We start from the raw sequence: 21,848 nt of genomic DNA on the forward strand, positions 1-21,848 counted from the left end.
TCTCGGAGGCAGATTATTTTTTCTCCTCCTTCCACAGACCTTGTCTGGCATAGGCGATTACCTTTTCTCAACCGTTTTCTCAACTCAACGAGGACGGAACCCAAATTTGTGGCGTCCGTGTGCATTTCCGTTTCGGCGTTTTCGTCGAAATGAGCAAGCACAGGCGGGCTTTGCAGGTGTTGTTGCAACTCGCAGACTGCTTCCTCTTCGGCACTTTCCCAGCTGATAGAGAGAGAGAGAAGAAACATTTATTAGAGCAGACGGTGGTGGTTGAGCCGTCACTCGGTGGGGTGGGTTCACCTCAGTCCAGGTACCCTTGGGCCTTGGCTGCAGCCCTGGTACGGGTGACCAGAAAGATCTGGTCAGCGTGACGGGAGCTGGTCAGCAGGCCCTCCCACTGCTCTGGGGAAGGTCTGGGATTGGGGGTAAGCGATGGGGTGTTTTGACAGGCCCACACCATGTGGTAGGTAGTATTAAGAGAGGGGCAGAATTGGCAGGTGAGGGTGTATTGGGTAGGGGAGATAGCGTGGAGGATGGGTGCATTGTAATATGTGTTTGTTTGTAATCGACGCCAGATGACTGCTTCCTCCTTGGTTAGTTGAGGGTGAGGTTGAGGCAAAGTGAGGCGAAGGTTGCGATAATGGTGCAGGATGTCGTGGTAGCGTGATGGAACAGCCGGAGTTGGAGGAGGCTGGACCGTAGGTTCTGTTCCTGAGGGAAATGCCCGGTGTGGAATGGCGCGGGCAGTGGCGTGAGCCGCCTCATTTCCCTCGAGGGACGAGTGGCCAGGGGTCCAGACGATGTACAGGTCGGGGAGGGGATTGATTGATGCGAGTATGCGTAATGCAGGAAGTGAGATGCGTCCACGTTGAATGTTACGACAGGCTTGCTGGGAATCTGTTATTATTGTATGGTATCCGGAGCCAGTTGTAGCGGCGATGGCTATGGCGATTTCTTCGGCAGTGGTGGTTGATGTCGAGAGAGTTGTGAGGGAGGTGAGAAGTGTGCCTTCTGAGTTTACAACCGCCAGAGCATGAGCCTGGCGTGTGGGGTAGAGGGCGGCGTTGGTGTAGCGAGTATCGGGGTGAAAATGGAATTGTGAACGCAGATGCTTAACCCGGGAGAGCCTTCTACCTTAGTTGAATTCTGGGTGCATATTGTTAGGAATTTTGGATACAGTAATGTGGGACCGGATTGAAGATGGAATGCGCTGAAGGGCTTGTGAAGCAGGTGGGGTCGGGTATCCGAGAACCTGGAGGACGTGTCGGCCGGTGCTGGTAAGGAGGAGTCTGGTGAGTTGGCTGTTGCGTTGAGCTTCCAGGAGTTCTTCGAAGGTGTTGTGGATTCCGAGTTGGAAGAAACGACAGGTAGAGGTTTGAGCGGGGAGGCCAAGTCCAATTTTGAAAGCTTTTCGAATGAGTATATCGACTTTCTCCCGTTCTCTGGGTTTGAGGGCGATGTATGGGGTGGAATATGTGATGCGACTAATTAAAAGTGCTTGAATTAGTCGTATTGTATCGTCTTCTTTGAGGCCCTGACGTTGGTTTGTGATGCGTTTGATGAGATGGGTAAGTTGGGTGACAGTGGCTTGAAGGTGGGGAAGAACTGCAGCGCCAGAGCCATCTTGATAGAATTGGACTCCAAGTATACGAAGGGTGTGTACTTTAGGAATGGGTGTGGAACCGATTGTTGGAGCAGGATCGGGTGTGGGAACTGGACATCGCCCACGGGTTCGGAAGCGGAGGATGAGGAGGGCTGATTTGCTGGGGGCACACGTGAGTACTCTAGGGCGGAGATAAGCGAGAATAGTGTCGATGGCTTGTTGTAGGGTATCTTGTTGTGTGCCAGGAGATTCGGTGGTCGTCCAAAGAGTTAAATCATCAGCGTATAGGGCATGGTGGAGGCCAGGAATGGTTTGAAGGAGAGGTGGGAGCTTGAGGAGAGCGATGTTGAAGAGGAGGGGTGATATAACTGATCCTTGTGGGGTTCCCTTGGGAGGAGTGCGAAATGTGTCAGATCGAAGTGGTCCAATGCCAAGGGTGGCAGTTCGGTCGGTTAGAAAAGCCCGCACGTAGTTGTATGTACACGCACCGCACTGGGTTTCTCGAAGTCCTTCTAAGATGGCCTGATGGGTGACGTTATCAAAAGCGCCCTTTACGTCGAGGGCTAAGATGGCACTGGGATGAATTTTGCTGAGGTGATCGATGACTTGCTCTTTGATCTGTAGGAGAACATCTTGAGTTGAGAGGTGTGAGCGAAAGCCGAACATGGTGTGAGGGAATAGGTCGTTGTCTTCAAGGTGAGTAGTGAGGCGGGTGTGAACCATGCGTTCAAAGAGTTTACCGAGACAGGAGGTGAGGGAGATGGGGCTGATAGTGGTGCTATCTTTCGTCAAACGTAGGAGTGGCTCTGCAATGCGTGCGAAGTTTGCGAGGAAGCGCCTGTAGTATGCACAAATTCCAAGGAATCTTCGCTCACCCTTCTTGCCTTTCGGTTTTGGGAAGTTCGGTATGACTGAAGTTTTCGCCGGATCAGGCAGGACTCCCGCGGCGTTGATGACGTGGCCCAAAAACATCAATTCCTCGTACGCGACGCGGCACTTTTCAGGCTTCAGCGTTAATCCCGACGTACGGATGACCTCGAGTACAGACTTCAACCTTGCAAGGTGTTTGTTGAAAGTCCGGGCGAATACCACAACTTCGTCGAGGAATACGAGGCAGGTGTGCCACTTCAGGCCAGCTAGCACAGTGTCCATGACTCTTTGAAACGTTGCTGGCGCTGTGCATAGCCCAAACGGTATCGCCTTGAATTCGCATAGGCCGTCCGGGGTTATGAATGCAGTCGTCTCTCGATCTCGCTCGTCCACTTCGATTTGCCAATAGCCTGCCTTCAGATCCATCGTTGAGAAGTACTTCGCGTAGCAGAGACGGTCGAGGGCGTCGTCGATTCGTGGCAAGGGGTAAACGTCCTTTTTGGTGATTTTGTTCAATCACCGGTAGTCAACGCAGAACCTCAACGTGCCGTCTTTTTGCTTCACGAGTACGACCGGACCAGCTCAGGGGCTTTTCGATGGCTGTATAATGTCGTCGCTGAGCATGTCTTCGACTTGTGTCCGGATGGCTTCCCGCTCGTGTGAAGACACGCGGTGCGGTGACTGTCGTGTAGGTCGTGCTCCAACTTCGGTTATAATTCGGTGCTTCGCTAGGGGCATCTGACGTAATTTTGAGTTCGACGAAAAACACTCGCTGTAGCGATGCAGCAAATCCAATAATTTGTCGCGGTTTTCTTGCGGCAGCGCCGAGTTCACGTCGAAAGGATGCTGCAGCTTGCGCATGCGCGTTCAAAGTTAGCGATCGCGATCACTTGACTTGTTGCTTGACAGGACGGGTCACTCAGGAAGGCACAATAACAATTGTGGACCTATTGGTGTGTTTTAGTGCTCTTTTAACAAAAAGAGAAGACCAAGTAAAAAGGTGTACACAGGAAATTAGGACGGGTAAAAAAGGGGGTGGGAAAAAGAACTATTGTAAAAGGGTAGAACTATATATGTACAGTAAGGTTTAAGGAAGAGGGGAAGAGGTTAGAGTGGGCGCACCCGCTTGAAAATATCTGAGGTTAGTTGGCAGATATAATCGCGTAACGGGATGCACGAGATCATATATTACTGATAATGAGCAATAAACCGGACATAAGAGCAATAGTGTAAAATTACGTTAAAGTAGGAAGTACAAATTATAAGGGAGTATAATTTGGAGGAGTGGGAAGTAGCGGAAGTGCAACAAATTACCGTAGAAAACGAGTTGCAACCACAATCAAGATAGCTCAGGTTGGAACGTCAGTAACAGCAGGAACCAATACGAAGTAAAGGGGGGAAACGCAGGGAAGGGGGGTGGGGGAAGTAATCAGTTTCTAAGTTTTACAGAACGTCTACCAGGACACAAGGGCCAGCAGGACAGGGGAAGATGAAGATCGGATCACTGCAGAGAACGAAGACGGAAAAAAATCGCACCAATCCACCCCGTGAATGTGGTTGGAAAGCAAAGCTGGAAACGGCACCCATAACGATTACCCATGCGACATCACTTAAATTCACTCATATCGCTCTACAAACAGCAAAACCAGAGAGAAGTGAAATGCACTTAACCACACCCTTTATTACTTCAAAGAGATATTCTTGTTAAGGTTAAATCAATGCATGAAGGATTAACGGTGTTTGGTTGAGTTGTAATGGTGTAGCACAAGAGTGGAAACTTTTTGTATAAAATTAAAGTAAGCTCCAACCCGGTGTTAGACGATCTGTCTTCTCCGTCTCTGCGCCGCGGACGGAGGCGACAAGATTTGCGGCAGAGATGGAGGAAGGGGAGGAAAAAATACTTCTGTTCAGATTTCTGAACAACCCAGAGTGCAGCCCTGGGGAGTGATTCCTTCTTCTGTGGGGCCCATATGCAGTCAGCGTGGCCTGTGTTCTGCCCACCCGCTGAAGCTGGGTAGGTAGATAGGGCCTGTACAGCAGCATCTCCCGTTGCTCTTGTTGGGTAGTTGACGGAAAGAGAGGAGGGTGCTCAGGGATAAAGTCGCACTTCTCAGTTCCTACTTCTCAGCAAAATTTACATTCAGCGTCGTAGCGATTCGGATACATTAAGTGAAGACGCGTGGCTGTGGGAAGGAACCCGGATTGTATGAGCAATAGGGTAGTTTGTTGTTCTCTGGAAAGGTCAGGGTAAGGCGAAGGTACGGTCTGTCTCAGAAGGCGATAAGGCTGGGTTATCTCCCTGAACGTGACAAGCGGGTGACTGTCCTCGTGCAGCTCCATAGCTCGGGAGGTAAAAGCACAGGCTTGTTGGGTTGGCGTATTTGTTGCCCTTCATTGAAGCGTGAGGGGTGTCCAGATGAGTTGAGTGGAACCGTTTGGGGAGTGGTTTTTTAGCACGCGCAGTGCAGGTCAGGACACCCAACCATACTTCTAATTCCAGTAGGCTTTCTGGGAATCGATGACTACCCTCCGAACCCCTGGTTGAGCGAGAGCCAAGATGATGGCTGCCTCTTCTGCTGCCGTCATTTCTTCGGTTCTAAGCGAGGTACACGCAAGGAGGTTGGTTCTGGAGGTAGCCACGATGATGGCGTATTGCTGCCCTCGATGTTTGGAGGTGTCTGTGTAGATAACTGCATGATCCCCACCGAGGGTGGTGTTTAGCGCTTGATCCCGTGCTTTTCGGTGACTCTCGTCATGTGAGGGGTTCATATTTCTAAGCAAAGGGAGCATCTTTAGTTTTAGTCGCCAAGAGTCTGGGAGTACGTCAAGCGGAGTGCAATTATGGGCTGCCCAGCAAATATGGTGAAGCATGCGGTTACCCATCGCAGTTCTGAGTCGGACCTTCTGGTTAGAAAGATGGCCTTCTATCAGCTCTTCGACCGTGTTGTGGATCCCCGTGCTAAGCAGCCTCTGTGTGGACGCACTCATGAGAAGACCAATGGCCTGCTCGACCGCCTTTCTAATCATTATATAAAGCATCTCTATGTCTTCCTTGTCGAGAAGAAGACAGGGGGGTTGACGTAAGTAACTCTTGAGAGGACAAGAGCATCAATTAATCGAAAGGTACCGGATTCCTTTAGGCCTCGCTTCTTGGTGGCAACTCGCCTGATCATGTGTATGATTATTAATGCTGTTTTTGAGGTTCTTTAAGGAGACGTCACTCTTGGTGTAGCCTCGTGATGTAGGCCCAGGATCTTGACGTTGGGGCTTGGAGTGACGGCATGGCCATAAAGGAGTTTTTGAATGTATTCCTTGGTTTGGCTTGAGGGTAGACGACAAGGAGCTGTGATTGATTACGTGAACATTGGAGGCCACAGGCTTTAGCACATTGGCGTACTAGAAGTGAGATGCCATGCATTGGTGTGATCTTCCTTTAATTTTTCGAACTCTTAGCACATGAGCAAGGTGCGCACAGGGCCGCTAGACGGGCGTGAGTGGTCGCGTGACGCTTTCACGTGGCATTCAGCGAGAACGCAGGGGGTAAACCCGTAGATGTGCTTGGTGAGTACACCACCTGTCTTCCCAGTCTTCGCTTGGGCTCGTAGCTAAATCGGTAAGACAACGGGCTCCCCCTTGTTAGTTTATTAGCTCCAGGTTCGATTCCCCGCGGTGCCAGTAAATTCTTTTATTTGTTCGCTGGAGTTTTCTGGTGACACCAACGGTCGCGAAAGAACCCTTGGGGGGTAGAGGTAAAAAGCTTTGTTTTAAAAGGTTCAACTGATCAAGAGGAGTCAACATTGAGCACGACATTTCATCATCGAAGAAGCACTTAAACTGCATATATTGTCACGAAGCCAGGGACGACGCAGTTGTCTTGAAAGTAGAAACAAGTTTATTGGAGCGAACTTGTGCTCCCCTAACAACTCAAAAGAATACAGAGGCGGCGAAGCAGCGGTTAACAAAGTGACTAGCGTCGGCAAGCGTCGCAGAATCAAATAGCCCGGCGTCTGCTCTGCAGGCTTTTTATCTTTCGGCGCGCGTGGTTCTCGAACCGTCGATTCGCATCGAGAAAATTGTAGATCCAAGAAGATTATTCCGGGCTGTTCACGTTAGATCGGAATGCTCTCCCCATCAGAACAGATAACACATGCGGCACATAAAGAAAGAATGGAACACGCGCTTCCCTTGGCACAGAGATAACACAGACCGGCGCAGCCATGCGGTAAAAGCAAAACACAAATGAACAAACCCAATGCATGGTTCGCTGCAATATGTTTGCATATCAAGATCACATGTATGAAGAACAACACATTGTTTCATAACTGAGCTTCACATATTCGCTTAAAAAATACCGCGTGAGAGATCGCTCTTCTTTCTTCTTTCTTTCTTCTTTTCCTGTCTCTTAAAAACTCTTTTTGACTTCCGTCCAGTTTGTTTATTTTTAATTGGCGTCACCCGTGATACGTATGTGGTACGGGTTGGGGTTTTATTTTACTTTATAGCCCTTTATTTTGTCTGTCTGGCTGTCTATGGGATCGTCGTTGAGGAGATCTTTCCTGCCCTAACTCTCATTACGTACCTTGAGAGCAATCTTGTAAGTCAGTCGTATCCCTTCAATTGCACATTTTGAAGGGACGGTCAAGTAAGTCTTCAGGTATTGAAACTTTTCTATATCTGAGAGATCGGGGTGAGTGTGTATGGTCGCCTCATAGTCCCCCCGAAAGCCCTGCCACTCACTGCTTTCACCGTAGACGACAGGTATTTGAAGCGTTGGCAAGGCGACGCGTACACTTGGTGCTCGGGCTCCACCGTGAGCTGCGACTACTTGGCTCACGAGCTGCGAATCCTCCGATTGAGCAGCTCCTTTGGCCTTGCTGGATACGTCAGTAATCCCCGCCGGCCTTGCGGGTATCCGTCCATGACCACAGAGCCCGTCGATGCGCGCGGGTTCAGCGCGGACCGAAGCCTGCTAATAGCGTTACCGAGCTTCTCGTCGGAGTCCAGAGAGAGAGAGAAAACTTTATTGAAAACAGGAAACGGTCCGGTGGCGCCTAATCCAACGCCCGGGCCGGCACTACGATCCACAGTTCGGGCGGCCGGCGCGCGGCCCCGAGGGACCCGCCGCGCCTGCCCGCTGCCGCTCCAGGGCCTCCGGACGCACTGGACGACTAACTTCTGGGTGTTGTAGTCGGACGAGGTGATGGCTCTACACACGAAGGCTGGTAGCTGCCGGAGGATATAGGGTGCGGGGTCTTGGGGAAAGCACTGAAGGATATGGGCTAGCGTTCCACGCGCGGCACAACACACAGCACACACTGCACTGGGATACACTTCCGGAGCCACATGTTGGCCCAACACAGGCGTGAGCACTGAGTCAGTTTGTATCTGGCGCAATAACACTCCTTCACTGCGGGTGAGTCTTGGGTGGCGGGCTGGGAGGCGACGCCTGCAGTCCCTGTACCAGCGCAGTATAGAACCGTAGTCTTCGAGCGGGGTGGGTGATTCTAGCCGTGTCTCTGAAGGGTCCAGCAGTTCCGACCCAGGAGCTATTAGTGGCCTGGGGGACCTCGCCCGAGGGGATGCCTGACTGGTTAAATCGCGGGCGGCCCGGTCCGCATCGACGTTGCGGTTGTGGACTCTGTCCCTAGTCAGGGCGTGGTCCAAGTGGGCTGGGAACCAGATGAGGTGCACAGGACTGCTGGGGGTGGCGGTGTTGGTGAGAAGTCTCGCTGTTGGCGACGTGATTGTATTGGCTCCAAAGTTGCGAATGGCCGTCTTAGAATCAGTAAGGATCGCAGTGCAGTGCGGATCCGTGGCTGCCAGGGCGATCGCCATCTCCTCGGCCTGCGCCGGCGTGTCGGCACGAAAGCTAGCCGCTGTGGCAATTGTTCCCGAGGTCGCCGTCACGACCGCGGCCGCGAACCAACCCGGACGGGTTTGGTAGGCGGCGGCGTCTACGTGGCGGGCTCCTGTGTCGTTGGTGTAGAGCTTGTCCAGAGCTCGCGCCCGAGCCTGGCGTCGTGCGTCGTGAATTCCGGGGTGCATGTTCTTGGCAGGGGTGCAACACTGAGGCGTCGGGGAAAGGACGAGGGAAGGGACTGCACTTCTGGTGGCAGGGCACGGATAGGGCGCAGGCCCGCTCTGTCAAGTATGTAGCGGCCCGTGAGCGTGTTGGAGAGGCGGTGGAGTTGATTGACTCGCTGGGCTTCTGCAATTTCAGCAATCGTGTTGTGGACCCCCAGGGCGTCGAGGCGGTCCGTCCGGGCGCACCGGTAGAGATCGAGGGCCTCTCGGTAGGCCCGGCGAAGGGCCGCATCTAGACGTTGCGTTTCCGCCTGCGTCCAATTGTGGTAGGCCGCTATGTAGGCAATGTGGCTAATGACGAACGCTTGGACCAGTTGAAGTACGCTGGCCTCCGGCATTCCCGCGTGGCGAGTGGCTACTTTGCGGATGAGCGTCATGTCGGCGGCGATCTTGCCCAGGAGCCTTTGCACAGTGAAAGAATTAGCTCCGTTAGCTTGGATGTGCATGCCCAGTACTCGGATCCGGTCGACTTTGGGAATGTTGTTGCCGTCTGCCGTGTAGAGGTTGATGTCGGGCGGGCCCGAGGAACGGGGGCGCCGAGGGGTGATGATGAGCAACTCCGATTTCGCCGGCGAGCATTTGAGGCCCGTGTCTGTGAGGCTAGTCTCCACAGCTTGCACCGCGCGTTGCAGCGTGTCCTCAATGTGTCCGTCGCTGCCACGCGCAGCCCATATGGTGATATCGTCCGCGTATATGTTGTAGCGCGCCTCCGGGACGGTGTCTAGGGCTGCGGCGACTTTGAACATCACTATGTTGAAAAGAAACGGCGAAATGACCGCCCCCTGTGGCGTGCCAACGCTGCCCTGTTGTTTGGACGGGAGTTGCATGTCTCCTGCGTGAAGGGTGACGGTGCGATCCGATAGGAAGGCTAGAACGTAGGCGTGGGTCCGTTCCCCCATGTTGAGGGCCGAGATCTGCTGGAGGATGGAGACGTGTCTCACATTGTCAAAAGCCCCCTGCAGGTCTAGCCCAAGGATCGCCTTGCTGTCCGCTCTGGGTTGGTCGTAAATGTCTCTTTTGATGAGGAGCATGGTGTCTTGGGTGCTGAGGCCATGGCGAAAGCCGGTCATAGTGTGTGGGTAGAGGTGATTGGACTCGAGGTAGTGATTCTAGCGGTTCAGTAGTACGTGTTCGAGACATTTTCCCACACAAGACGTAAGCGAAATCGGCCGGAGGTTGTCAATGTGGGGTGGCTTGCCAGGTTTGGGAATGAGGACTGTTTTCAAGGTCCTCCAGCTTTGCGGAAGGTATTCCCCTCTCGAGCAACGGTTGAAGTATCGCGTGAGCTGCTCTAGCGATGCGTCGGGAAGATTGCGGAGCTCTTTGTTAGAGACCCCGTCGGGCCCTGCCGCCGAGGTGACGTTAACGGTTTGGAGAACGTGACGCACCTCCCACGCCTCGATGCCCGCGTCCAATGTATGGTTCGGTGTCCCGGTGTAAGAGGGCATCGCCACTGCAGGGGTGGTCGGGAGATATTTCTCCTGAAGGTGGCGGATAGTCTCCCGAGTTCCATTCGCTTGCAGTGCTTGGTGCAGTGTGCGGTGAAGTTGAGTCCTTTGCGCAGTCTTGGATTTCGTGGGATCGAGAAGGTATCGAACTAAGTGCCACGTACGTCCGACGTGGAGTTCCCCGCCGGCCTGTTGGCAGACGTCATGCCATTGTTGCCGGCATAGCGTGGCACAATACTTTTCGAGATCTGCAACGCGGCGGAGGGACAGTTACATTGCGGAAGGACCTGGAACCTCTTACGCCATCTCTTGGATGAAACTAAATCAAAGTCCCATCAACGTGATAGGTTAACCAAGCTTATGCACCGCGCCATACAGAAACACGGTGAAGAGGAGGTACTTGAGAAAATCAACGACAAATACTTACCGCCTACCCCAATTGTGCAACATGGTCCATACCAAGGGCTACCAAACAAAAGGCTCGATCGGGAAATCGATGTAGAAGAGGTTCGAGTAGCACTACACGACTTAAACAGCAAATCTGCAGCAGGCCTGGACCTAGTAACAAATAAGACTCTCAGGAACCTAGACGACTACTCAATTGAAAACCTAACAAAATTCTAACACTAGTGTTGGAAAACAGGATCACTGCCGCTGCAATGGAAAACAGCCAAGACCATTCTCATCCCTAAGCCAGGTAAACCGCCGGACACCGACAATCTGAGGCCCATACCTCTTACGTCGTGTGTAGGCAAGGTGCTGGAGCATGTCCTCTTGAATCGATGGCAGGATTACCTGGGGAGCGAGGATCTATACCCAACCACGGTTATCGGCTTCCGAAAGAGATTAAGTACCCAGGATGCGATGATTCAGTTGAAGCACGAAATCCTTGACGACTCCGGTGCCTCAAGAGATAATAAGGCAATCCTAGGGCTTGATCTCCAGAGCGCTTTCGATAACGTCAAGCACTCTGCGATATTGTCGCAAGTTTCTAAGCTCAACATGGGTGAACGCAGTTATAACTACACCCAGGACTTCCTAACGGGTAGAACCGCTCAGCTAAGGGCAGGCCATTTACAACTCGACGATAAGAAGCTCGGCAGCACTGGCACTCCGCAAGGGTCCGTGATATCGCCGTTACTATTCAATCTAGTAATGATAGGAGTAGCCAGCAGACTCGCCACAGTGGAGATCCGGCACACTATCTATGCCGATGATATTACACTGTGGGTAGACAGGGGTAGCGACGGTCACATTGAGACCAAGCTACAAGAAGCAGTCGATTCCATTGAAGAACATCTGGATGGTTCAGGACTTGTTTGCTCACCATGCAAATCAGAACTCCTAGTTATACCACCACGGAGGGGTTGCACTACGGACAGGCAACTGTCCGCGGTCTGGTCAAATTGTTCCTGAAGTCAGCTAGATCAGAGTACTCGGAATGATCATCGAACGGCACAGAAGAAACGGCGAGACTATCGCACGCATCACAGCCAAGACCGCGGACGCAATGAGGCTCATCCGACGAGTTGCATCACGGAAAGCTGGCATGAAGGAGGACAGTTTGATCAGGCTAGTTCACTCCTTTGTGATCAGCCACATCACGTATGTCGCGGCATACCACAACTGGTTACAACACGAACGTAATAAGATCAACGCCATCATTAGGAGGGCCTATAAGTCCGCGCTAGGCCTGTTTGAATCCACAAGCACACCGCTCTTCCTCAAGTTAGGAGTGCATAATACGCTCGAGGAGATAGCGGAAGCACAACGTACGGCCCAGCTCGAGCGTTTATCTACAACAAGGACTGGAAGAAAGATCCTAGAGGACCTAGGATACATACACCACAGCGGTGGTGACAACAAACTCACCATCCCGGATGAGATACGTCGCCGGATCAGGGTAGATCGTCTACCGAAAAACATGCACCCTGACTACAAGGGCAGAAGGGCGGCAAGGGCTAAAGCCCTCGTCGACTTACACGCCCAGGATAGGCACGCTCGCTATCTAGATGCGGCGGAATATACAAACGAAGCCTTCGCTGCCGTTGTCATAAAGGCCACCACGGGAGACACTGTGACGGCGGCAAGCGTCAAGTGCACCGATGCAGAACGCGCAGAGGAGGTGGCCATCGCCCTGGCCATTACCGACGCAGGCTGCCAGTCGGTGATCAGCGACTCACGAACTGCAGTTCGGAACTACGCCAAGGGACGCATCTGCAAAGAAGCTTTGCAGGTGCTACGCAATGCACGTCTAGAAGGCGCAAGAACTGTTCGAGTGAAGTGGATCCCGGCGCATGCGGGCAAGGACGTGTCGAGTAAGAACGCAAACCACAACGAGACGGCACACGCGGAGACGCGAGCACTCACCAACCGCGCCCCCGCAACTGACCGCCCAACGTGGTTCGGTGCTAAGGACCGAATGGCAGACTATAGCGAAATAACCAAAGCCTACCGCCTGGCTCGGAGGACCCGGGGTTGAGCCGGGCGGAGGCAGTGCTACTAAGACAGCTTCAAACCGGGTCCCTACCCACCCCGCCTCTGATGCACCGAATGTATCCGGAAGCACACCCTACTGCCAAGTGCTAGCTCTGCTGTAGGGATACTGCAGACCAGAAACACATCTTATGGAACTGTGTCACGAGCCCAATGGAAGCGAGGTCAAGAACCATCCCGCCACGGCTTGCAGAAGCCGCAAGGAGCTACACCTAGGAAAATCAACACTGGGCCGTCCAGCAGGTCCTGCGGGCGCTCGCAAGGCATGAGACTCGCGAGTCGGCAACGGCGAGCTCCCGTCTCGGATGAGTACCCACCAGGACGACGCCGAGGCCCGCGTCGCGGCGCGTAAAAACGTCGTTCTGCCGGCTTAAATAAAGTTTAATCAATCCAATCAATCCAGTCGATGTCCCGATTGAGCTGGGCAATGCGCTTGCGAAGATTGCGACTGTGACGCGATTTTTCCACCTGCGCTGTAGCGACTGGCGAGCTTCGACCATATCGCGTGCGATTTCTTCGAACTCCGTACCGCCAAGAGAGTCAGCGATCTAGTCATCCAGCTCGGGGAGAGCGGGTTCGTTTTCTTGGTGCCCGTCGATGATTTCATGAAGGTCTGACGTTTACGGTTGAGTGCCGTCCGTGAAGACATCGCTGGCCGCAGACAGAAGTCGGGTGGTGCAACCACGTAAAATGCCTCGATGCCTGCGCAGCTTCTCCATCCTCGGGACGGTGCCGGTGCGAATGATGCCGGCCTTCTGCCGAGTTTACGATACCAAAATGTACAGACAGTGAAGTGGCCGACACCCTTGCTGCAGGATCCGGCAACTTCTGCATCTTTATTACGTGCTTACACGCAGCCCCCGGTGCCTGTTGTTGTTGTTGTGCCTTTAGATATGGCACATACCCAATCAGGAAATCGGCCAATCAACAGAGGATGGTTAAAATAAATGGAATTCTTATCTAATCCCGAGACGCTTAAAAACACAATTTAGACCGATTGGAAACAGTTTTGAAAAAAAAACTGGAAAATTCAGGCGAGGGTGACCAATCGCAATCATAAAGTGAATCTATGGAATTTTCAATGAAGCGCAGAAGGTTCAGAGCATACATCCCGGCTTCAGAACCCCATTTCGGTTGCCCCGAATGATAGTAGAGCTGGCACTGTTAGGGATATCCACAAACTGCAAAGCGGCACCTCCAGAGTCTGACGTCTCAGTCGTGAAAAAATTCCCCCGCATTTCCCCGAGGGGGAGAATGTGAAAGTGCGAATGCACGGTTGTCGGCCCGCTTGCGGCGCTTGCGCTCGGCCCCCGCAGCCCACCGCCTCGCCGCCTTCTCTTCCATCTCTTCCATCGGGTTTGTAGTATCACGTGTACACCACGCAGTTATCAAGCCGCTATAACGCCGCTGAGTCGCCAACGCACGCCGCTGACGACGTAGTTTGAATGCGTTAAAGATATAAGGCGCGTCACTAACACTGATATCACCGTCGCGTCCGTGGCTTGGTCGGTAGAACGTCGCGCTGCGGCCGCAAAGTCCTCGGATCGAAACCTGGCGCCGGATGCTGTTTCTTTTTTAAATATAGAGGAGCACTGCGGACGCCGCCGCCGCCGCCGGCGGTGGATGGTTTGGGGTCGCTTATAAAGTGCATTCGCACTTAAAACGTCGACATGTCAAGAGGGAGTGTCTTACAGACTGGCCTTCGTTGCAATAGCTGCACAGAGCTGTTGGCGCCAGGCGAGACCTGTGTAAGTACCTATTTAAGGGGGGTACTCGACAACGTAGGGCTGTAATAATCACCTCTAGGTTGCGCGAAGGACACCATTCGGGTTTTCATGAGAATTTCAGTTTATTAAAATCGCTTAATGACAATAAAGCTGATGATTGCTGTTCTAGTAGTTTCAGCATCCTACGGTACCTAGCGGCGGTTATTAAAGGTGTCGGCGCAACAACGTCTACCACAGGCCCAGAAAGTGCGATCCTTGCTAGAGAGTCGGAAGTCTCGTTGAGTGTGATCCCCGCATGACCAGGAACCCAAAGAAGGTTAATTTCAGTGAGGTGAGGGGGCAGGAGTGACCGAAACGTCCGCAGAAGGGGAGTGTCTTTAGGGGAAGAAAGGGCTAAGCATACAGAAAAAGAATCTGAAATTATGATTGGAGATTTGATTGATGCATCCAGCTTTCGTAGTGCCAAGACAATTGCCAGGAATTCCGCGAAGAATATGGGGAGAAAATCAACCAGACAAACCGCAAAGGACCAGTTAAGTGAAAGGAAAAATATACCTACACCGGATTTTTCTTCTCGTTGAGAGGCATCTGTATATATTATAGCACCTGGCTGCATAGATTCCAAATAATCTTCGAGAAGATGATTGAGCAGTCGGGCTGGTAAAAATTAAGCATTTTTGGGAAAAATGTTCCGGAAATTGGTAGAAAAAGGAGAACTCCTGTCAGTATATGGAATAACCTGATTTATTGCTACACCAAATGAAGAAAGGAAGCTCTGTACGAAAGCGCTCTGGGGACATAAGGATCTTGGTCATTGGTGCACCAGAAACGCACCTGGTTCAGCAATGAAAATAAACTGCTCCCTGTTCACCTCAGAGCTATAAGCTCTCAGAAAAGTTTCCACAGTAAGTATCCGGAATCTATTAGGCAGAGGAGGAACTCGCGCTTCCAAGTAAACTACTGCATTAGCTGCATTCTTAGGTGCCCCTAACCCGCAGCGAATAGCCTGGCGCTCCAGAATAACCAGACGATGTAGCTTATACGCCGCGGACCCAGCGAATAGCACACACCCGAACTCTAAAATGGGGCAAACGTGCATTCTGTGTATCATAAGGAGGGTCTCTCTGCGCATGCCCTTCTTTCTATGACTGAGGCGCCTCAACATCCCAAACAGCACGTGCACCTTTGGCCTCTATGAGGGCTATATGTGGGGTCTAGTCAAGTTCACTGGTGTAAATAATCCCGAGGTACTTTAAAGAAGGAACCTGAGGAATTTTGCACTGTCGGTAACCGAGAGTAATGTTAACAGGGCCTGAGATCGGAAAAACTAATAAGAAACATTTGTTGACCTTAATAGAGAGACAAATACTGTTCAACCAGGAGGCAATAATGTTCAGATATAAGTGCATTAATGCGTAAAGTGATTGAATGTCAGGTGCTGAGGCAAAAAAGGCAATATTGTCGGTATATACATATGTAGTGACACCGGAAACCACCGGAATAGCGCTTACAAGGATGTTAAAAAGAGCAGGGGAAAGGACCTGTCCGCTTCTTCTCCTCTTCTTCAGTACTTGGTACTGTGCATGGCTCTTCCCGCCATGCTGTTTGCCGCGGTAAACTGAACACCGCCAATTCACTCATTCGTCAAGCTCGAACTGAATCAGCTCAATATTGAATAAAACAGTCTGTTTTCTTTGTTATTTTAACACAAAAGTGTTTTATTCCTGGGTACACCAAGATTTCACTGACGTCATATCCGTCACGGCAGTGACGCCAATACAACGAAGCAAGTGCCTGTAAAGGGTGCACCCCTGCACAGAAGGCTCCTAGCTTGGAAGCAACCTTTAGTACTAAAGAGTACGTTATACTCAGGGTTGTTCGTTTTCGGGTTTTATATTTTAACATGAAAGTTTTTTATGCCGGGATACACCAAGATTTCACTGACATCATATCGGCCATGGGAATGACGCCAGTACACCTTCGCCGAAGCGACCCGCCAGCAGGACGTCGTCCGCTAAGCACACAGCCGCCGGCCCGCAAATTGTGCTCAGCTGCAGATTTCGCTGCACATTTCACTTTCGCGTTTTACCGATTCCTATGACAGAGGAAGCAACTACAGTTTTTTGTCTTGAATTCGATCATGTTACCAAGCAGAATACTGGGCTTATACGGCCCTCTTAAGTTGCTGTTACGTCAAACAAATAATTGCCATTTCATTGCCATACATCAAACAAAATACGGAACGCTCTTTTTAATCTCTATTATCGCTGACGTGGAAACAGTCAGAACCCCTATTTCTTTCTCTAGAAGGCCGTTTTAAACCACGTGCCGCGGGAAACTGTGCCTGCTGTATATTCACGGAGATTTCACGGCGCCGAAGGTCACTGAAACTTGGTGCCCAATTTCACGGCGATGGCAGCCGCCACTTGCAAGCTGTTACGTAACATAATGTCACATTTACGCGGGAAGAAGCTGCCAATGTGTGACGTAAATGTTCCCGCCAACTGTTTATATTACGTCAAGTCGCCAATCACAGAGAGGATGTGACCTACAATCCATGTTGCTGTTGAATAACAAATGCTGCATTTCGTCTAGTTTTTCATTTCCGGGCAAGAATTGCGCGCTTTCAGCAGATAGAAGTAAGTCAAACCATAAAACTCGGACTAGTAAACGTCATGAAACGTCAGAATGACGAAAGCACACACAGTCGCTTTGCCAGCTGGAAAGCACGTGACCAAAACTCAAAGCCTATTAGAGAAGACTGCCGGCGAATTTGCAGTTGACGGTGTATTCACGGATTCGTTAATGGGCCTTCGGACGTAGCATGCCGCCCAAGCAAAATAAAACGGCGGCGATGCTGGCAGGTAACGAGTAGCAAAAGAGTCGCCCTTGTAATGCCTACTATACTGAGGAGAGAGAAATCCAGGAAGTACGTACGCTTAGTTTGACGAATTTGTGTTCTCCAAGGGATCCGTCTCTGAGAGCAGCTGGTTCCTTGCGGGCCTTAACGTAGAAGACTTCTTCCCCGAAGGTCAGCTCTTGAAGGTTGATGTATCCCTGCATCCACAGCCACATGCTGGCCCCGATGCCAACAAAAACCGCCCTGGCCAGTTGAGGCAGCAGCCACATGTCTGAGGGTGGAACCCTGCGGTATTCCGTCTGCGCAGCCTAGAGGAAACAGGGAGGGAGGCTTAGGGGTGGGCATTGAACTTCAGCGTCGAAGGTTTCTTTATTCGCTCATTTGTTCACCTTTCCGAATTTATTAACACATTTATGTTTATTCACTTTGTTATATGCTTCGTTATTTGCTTCTACTTCAATTCAGATTCTGGCAGCAGATAGTAGTAGTGCCTCCAAATATAGTAGAACGTCGTTGATACGCTTAAAAAAATTAGCAGTGGCTAAGCTCGCTATGCCAGGATATACGTAGCGTGAGCTAAGGTTCAGCTGGCTATTCTTAGGTTTCCTGGTTGCCTAGGAGTAGCTGGTTATCCTGGTTACTGCTGCTAAAACGATTTACAATCCGATCCAATCCAATCCAATTCAATCCAGTCGCGGCGGTGGCGGCTCCGGTGCGCCAGGTGTGCGCCGCGTGACGTCACTGCTCCTCGCGCATGCGCAGCACGGCTCTCCAGGAGCCACGCGAAACTGCTCAACCTCGGCCTGTGTAGCTCCGGCTACAAAAAGCATGCGGATGATTGATGCGGGCTTGAACTAAGCTAAGCTTTACCAAACTACGAGCTGAATTGCCATGGCGCCCCAGCCCCACACTACTGGTCCTGGAAGCGCATGCTGTTCGTGCACGCCTTTTGTCAGCAGTTGTTCGGCAGCCAGTCTAGTTTTTGTGCGTTGGTATTCACCGTGGTCTGGTGTTGCTTTTAAACAAAACTGGCTAGTCTGACAAAACTTTGCAACAGCTGGAGCATTATTTTATTGTGAAAATGTATCGGTGGCGCTGTATACTATTTCGGCGGTGACCTCGGAGAAGACTTGCCCGCCTCGACTCTGGCGCATCATACCTCAGTTTTGCGAGCAGATCGCTGATAGAAAATCAAAATGGGCTTTTACTAGAATTTCGTCCCACAGTACTACAAGCACGCCACTAAAGCGGCGTCTACCGGAATTTTGTAACAAAAAATCATGCCGCGCCTGCCACTACTTCGCTCTCCCTAACGTAACGTAAACGTAACGTAAAGTAACCTAACCTAACCTAACATACCCTAAATTAGAGAAAGACATCACCTAAATCGACAAAAACTACCGGAAGGCATAAACATTATAGGCTAAACTAAAGATGGAAAAACATATATGAGGCAAGAACCGGAATCGAACCATCGTCTTTAATATTGTTGCGTCTTAGTAGACGGAGGGTAGGCAGCTGCAGGATGGCGATGTACCTATTTATTAGGCGTAGCCATACACTTAAGAGTACAGGCAGCACGGCGAGTCTCAGCGAAGATGGCTGAATCGTTCTGGCGCACGAGCGGTGGACCCACACACTTGCGTCGTCGTCTTCTAACACCTGGCTGGCAACGAGAGGGAACGTAACACTCGCTGGGGATTGAACACTGCACGGCGATCACGCACACCGCAAGCAGGGGGATCGCTGCATGACAATTATCCACGCGACAATATCATCAAGCCTAAGACCGAAGTTACGGAGCCTCTACGTCGCAATGGCACACGCTCGGTCTCGTCCAAACCTTATTATTAAGTGTTCAAATGACCTAGGGTCATTTGAACACTTTGAAATGACCTAGACACTGAGATCAAAATATGACAACGAATCACAGTTATCAGTTCTGCCCCTAAATCATAATACAGACAGTGAACATCAGCGAGAATTCTCCACCAAGTTTTGCTTTCAACTCCAAGTATATTTCATTTCATTTCATTTTTTAACTCTCAACGTACTAAGAATTACGGAGAGAAGTAGGCTAACAAAGAAAGCGAGCAGCAAAAAAATTCCCCGCATTTCCCCGAGGGGAAGAGTGTGAAAGTGCGAATGCACGAGTTGAATTTGCGCGGTTCGGTTATGTTCGCGAAAGAGAGATCACACACACACACACAACTACAAAGAAAGAAAGATGCATTTATTCACAGACACCTATTTGTGTTGTCGTTGTACTTGATTGCTAGAGCGGATCTCAGCTTTGAAATTTCGTGTCAGTACTCCTTTAAGCGGGTGCATTAGCCCTTCTCACGCCCGATTCTTGGCCAATCCCCCACGTGGGTATGTGCCATGTCAGCGGCCAGGCAGCGCGCGCCCATCTCCCCCCGTTGCCAAGGAAGACTAGGAGATTCCTGGCCAATCCCCCACGTGGGTATGTGCCATGTCAGCGGCCAGGCAGCGCGCGCCCATCTCCCCCCGTTGCCAAGGAAGACGAGGATCGCGCGCACCCGCAGCTGTTGCTATGCGGACGGCGGCGGACGCTTCAGGCTCGCTTAAGAAGTGCATTCGCACTTAAAAGGCAGTGCTACAATAATTTACAATTGTTTGAAAAGGCCGTTTTGAAGGTGCTGGCGTCTGTGATGGAAGTGATGAAGCGATGAATATTTCTTGGCATCGCGAGCTTGTTCAGAAACTTCTGCAGCTGTTCATGAAATTAAAGTCATTGAGAAAGCTTTCACGTCACGGTGGGAATATTCGTTTTCTCGGAGGATCTCAAACCGCCAGATTTTTTTTAAAATGACGACCTAAAATGGGGCTGTGTGAAGCGGTGAATCAGCTTCACCGCATGGCACGGAAACCACAAGTGCTAGCATGTTTTTTGTACCTCACCAACGGGTGCACAAAAATAAATAAATTTTATCAGAAGGGTTTTTAAATCTTTGCCAACAAAATTTCTGTTTTGAAATTTTTACTGGGAACCAGATTTTATATGAATTGACTTTTTACTTTTTATGTCCGTAGCATTTGGTTTATTTCTACAATTGCTTTCATAACAGTTATATGTGAAAACATTTTAAAGACAAGTGTAATCAGAAAGGCCAATCAATAGCGCACAATCTAGGTGGTTGCGTTTCATGCTGGAACAATATATTTAAAAACGTTTTTTTGGACGCTCAAAAGCATCTCGTTTCCAGCAGTAACACTTCACCCCCTCAACCTGGCAGCTAACATTGTCACTAACAAAATGGTGAAGAACGCCTCATAATCACCTGAGACCTGCCACCTAATCACTTCCCTGTCTAAAATGACAACAGGAATACTGCAGGAACTTAACAAGAAGTCCTCTCACAGGACAAAAAACTTTGATGTGACAACAGAAGCCCTGTTGTTACGACACACGTTTATGCCGTAACGACAAAGTCAATTTTCGTAACGACAAACATTCCTGTAGTCACAACAGAACTGCCTGTCACTACGACAGCCATAATGCTGTCGTTACATAGCCAGCTGCCAGAATCACGACACAAGAATACGACAAGACGACAGTACGACAGGCAAAAATACGACAAACTACAGGAATTTTTGTTGTCGTCATTTACGACTGGGCTGCCACATAATCACCTGAGGAATCTGGCATAACCCCTCGAAGCGCGTGATGACCGCTACTGCCTGTATTCAACCCCTGCGGGTGTCCACCTCACAAGACACTTCCTCAAGAAATATAAATCTATATCACAGTTTCGTGTATCTAAGTAGCTATCCCACTGCACTTACTGATTCGCACTCCGTCGGCAGTCACCCTCACACGTAATTCTCCCTTAAATGTTTTTGTGCGAGCAATAAAATATACCAAGTTTGGCATATTCGACCTCGAATCCAGCCCTTGCAATCGTTGTCGCAATTCCACCCTGAGGATCCCCTCTCACCAGCCATCCCTCTTCCCATCTTTGCCCTTTAACGACGTGCAAATAAGTTTGAATTGGACTTGGAGTGTTTAATAGTGAAGCTGCATATCGCTCGAATACCAGGATCCCTCGCATCCGTGGAGAGAATAGCACTCTAGCACGGGCGCCGAACACGAGACAACGAATAGTAGAGAAGGAGGACAGCGCCGAACGCGGTACACACGATTTAGGCACTCGCCGCGGGTGTTTCAAATGACGCGTACGACGTGTACCTTACCGCCCATTCAATAAGGAAACGTACAATTTTAACACTTCTCCCACCCACGTGATCATCGGGCACTAGTTGACAATGGACATCACATGGACATTGCAACAATTGCTGAAGCGACACTCACTTGCTACACGGCAGTGACGTTGATACCCATGCAAGTATAAAGTTCGTGCTAAAAGCAACTATGCATTCGCTAAATAGCTTAAGCAGAATTTTCACCTAATTAAAGTGGTCTGCCGCTATTTTACATGCAATCCATTGGAAGAGATTTAATTCGGGGCTAAACCCAGTATATTGGTTATTTGGACGTTATTTTGATTGAAAATCGTAGAGGCGACCATCATTTCACGATAAAATTCAATATTTTTTAGCGTAAAAAAAAAATACAGCGCCGTGTTCTGTATTGATGTTGGCGTCACCGGAACTGAGGATAGCACAGTTGATAAAGTGACACAGCAGCTGAAACTAGCGTTAGCGTACGCGTCTATCTCTTTTCAGGTCTCAACCTGTTTATTCCGAACAGCACCGTGTGAGCAACTTGTGTGGAGAAT

At 50.5% G+C, this 21,848-nt stretch overlaps 1 protein-coding gene across 2 annotated transcripts in view; it reads right to left on the reverse strand.

Moving 5' to 3' along the window:
* The window catches only part of LOC144162536 (epoxide hydrolase 4-like), a 61,035-nt gene that overhangs the window by 29,323 nt on the left and 9,864 nt on the right, over positions 1-21,848 (reverse strand). For both annotated transcript variants that reach the window (XM_077693114.1, XM_077693115.1), the window contains one exon: positions 17,166-17,396. In XM_077693114.1, the coding sequence (XP_077549240.1) occupies positions 17,166-17,357 (192 nt within the window). In that variant the 5' untranslated portion in view covers positions 17,358-17,396. The remainder of the gene's footprint in view (positions 1-17,165; positions 17,397-21,848) is intronic.

This window comes from Haemaphysalis longicornis, unplaced genomic scaffold (genome assembly GCF_048455015.1).
Source record: "Haemaphysalis longicornis isolate Haplotype H1 unplaced genomic scaffold, Haemaphysalis longicornis Haplotype H1 scaffold_12, whole genome shotgun sequence".
Classification (NCBI taxonomy): domain Eukaryota; kingdom Metazoa; phylum Arthropoda; class Arachnida; order Ixodida; family Ixodidae; genus Haemaphysalis; species Haemaphysalis longicornis.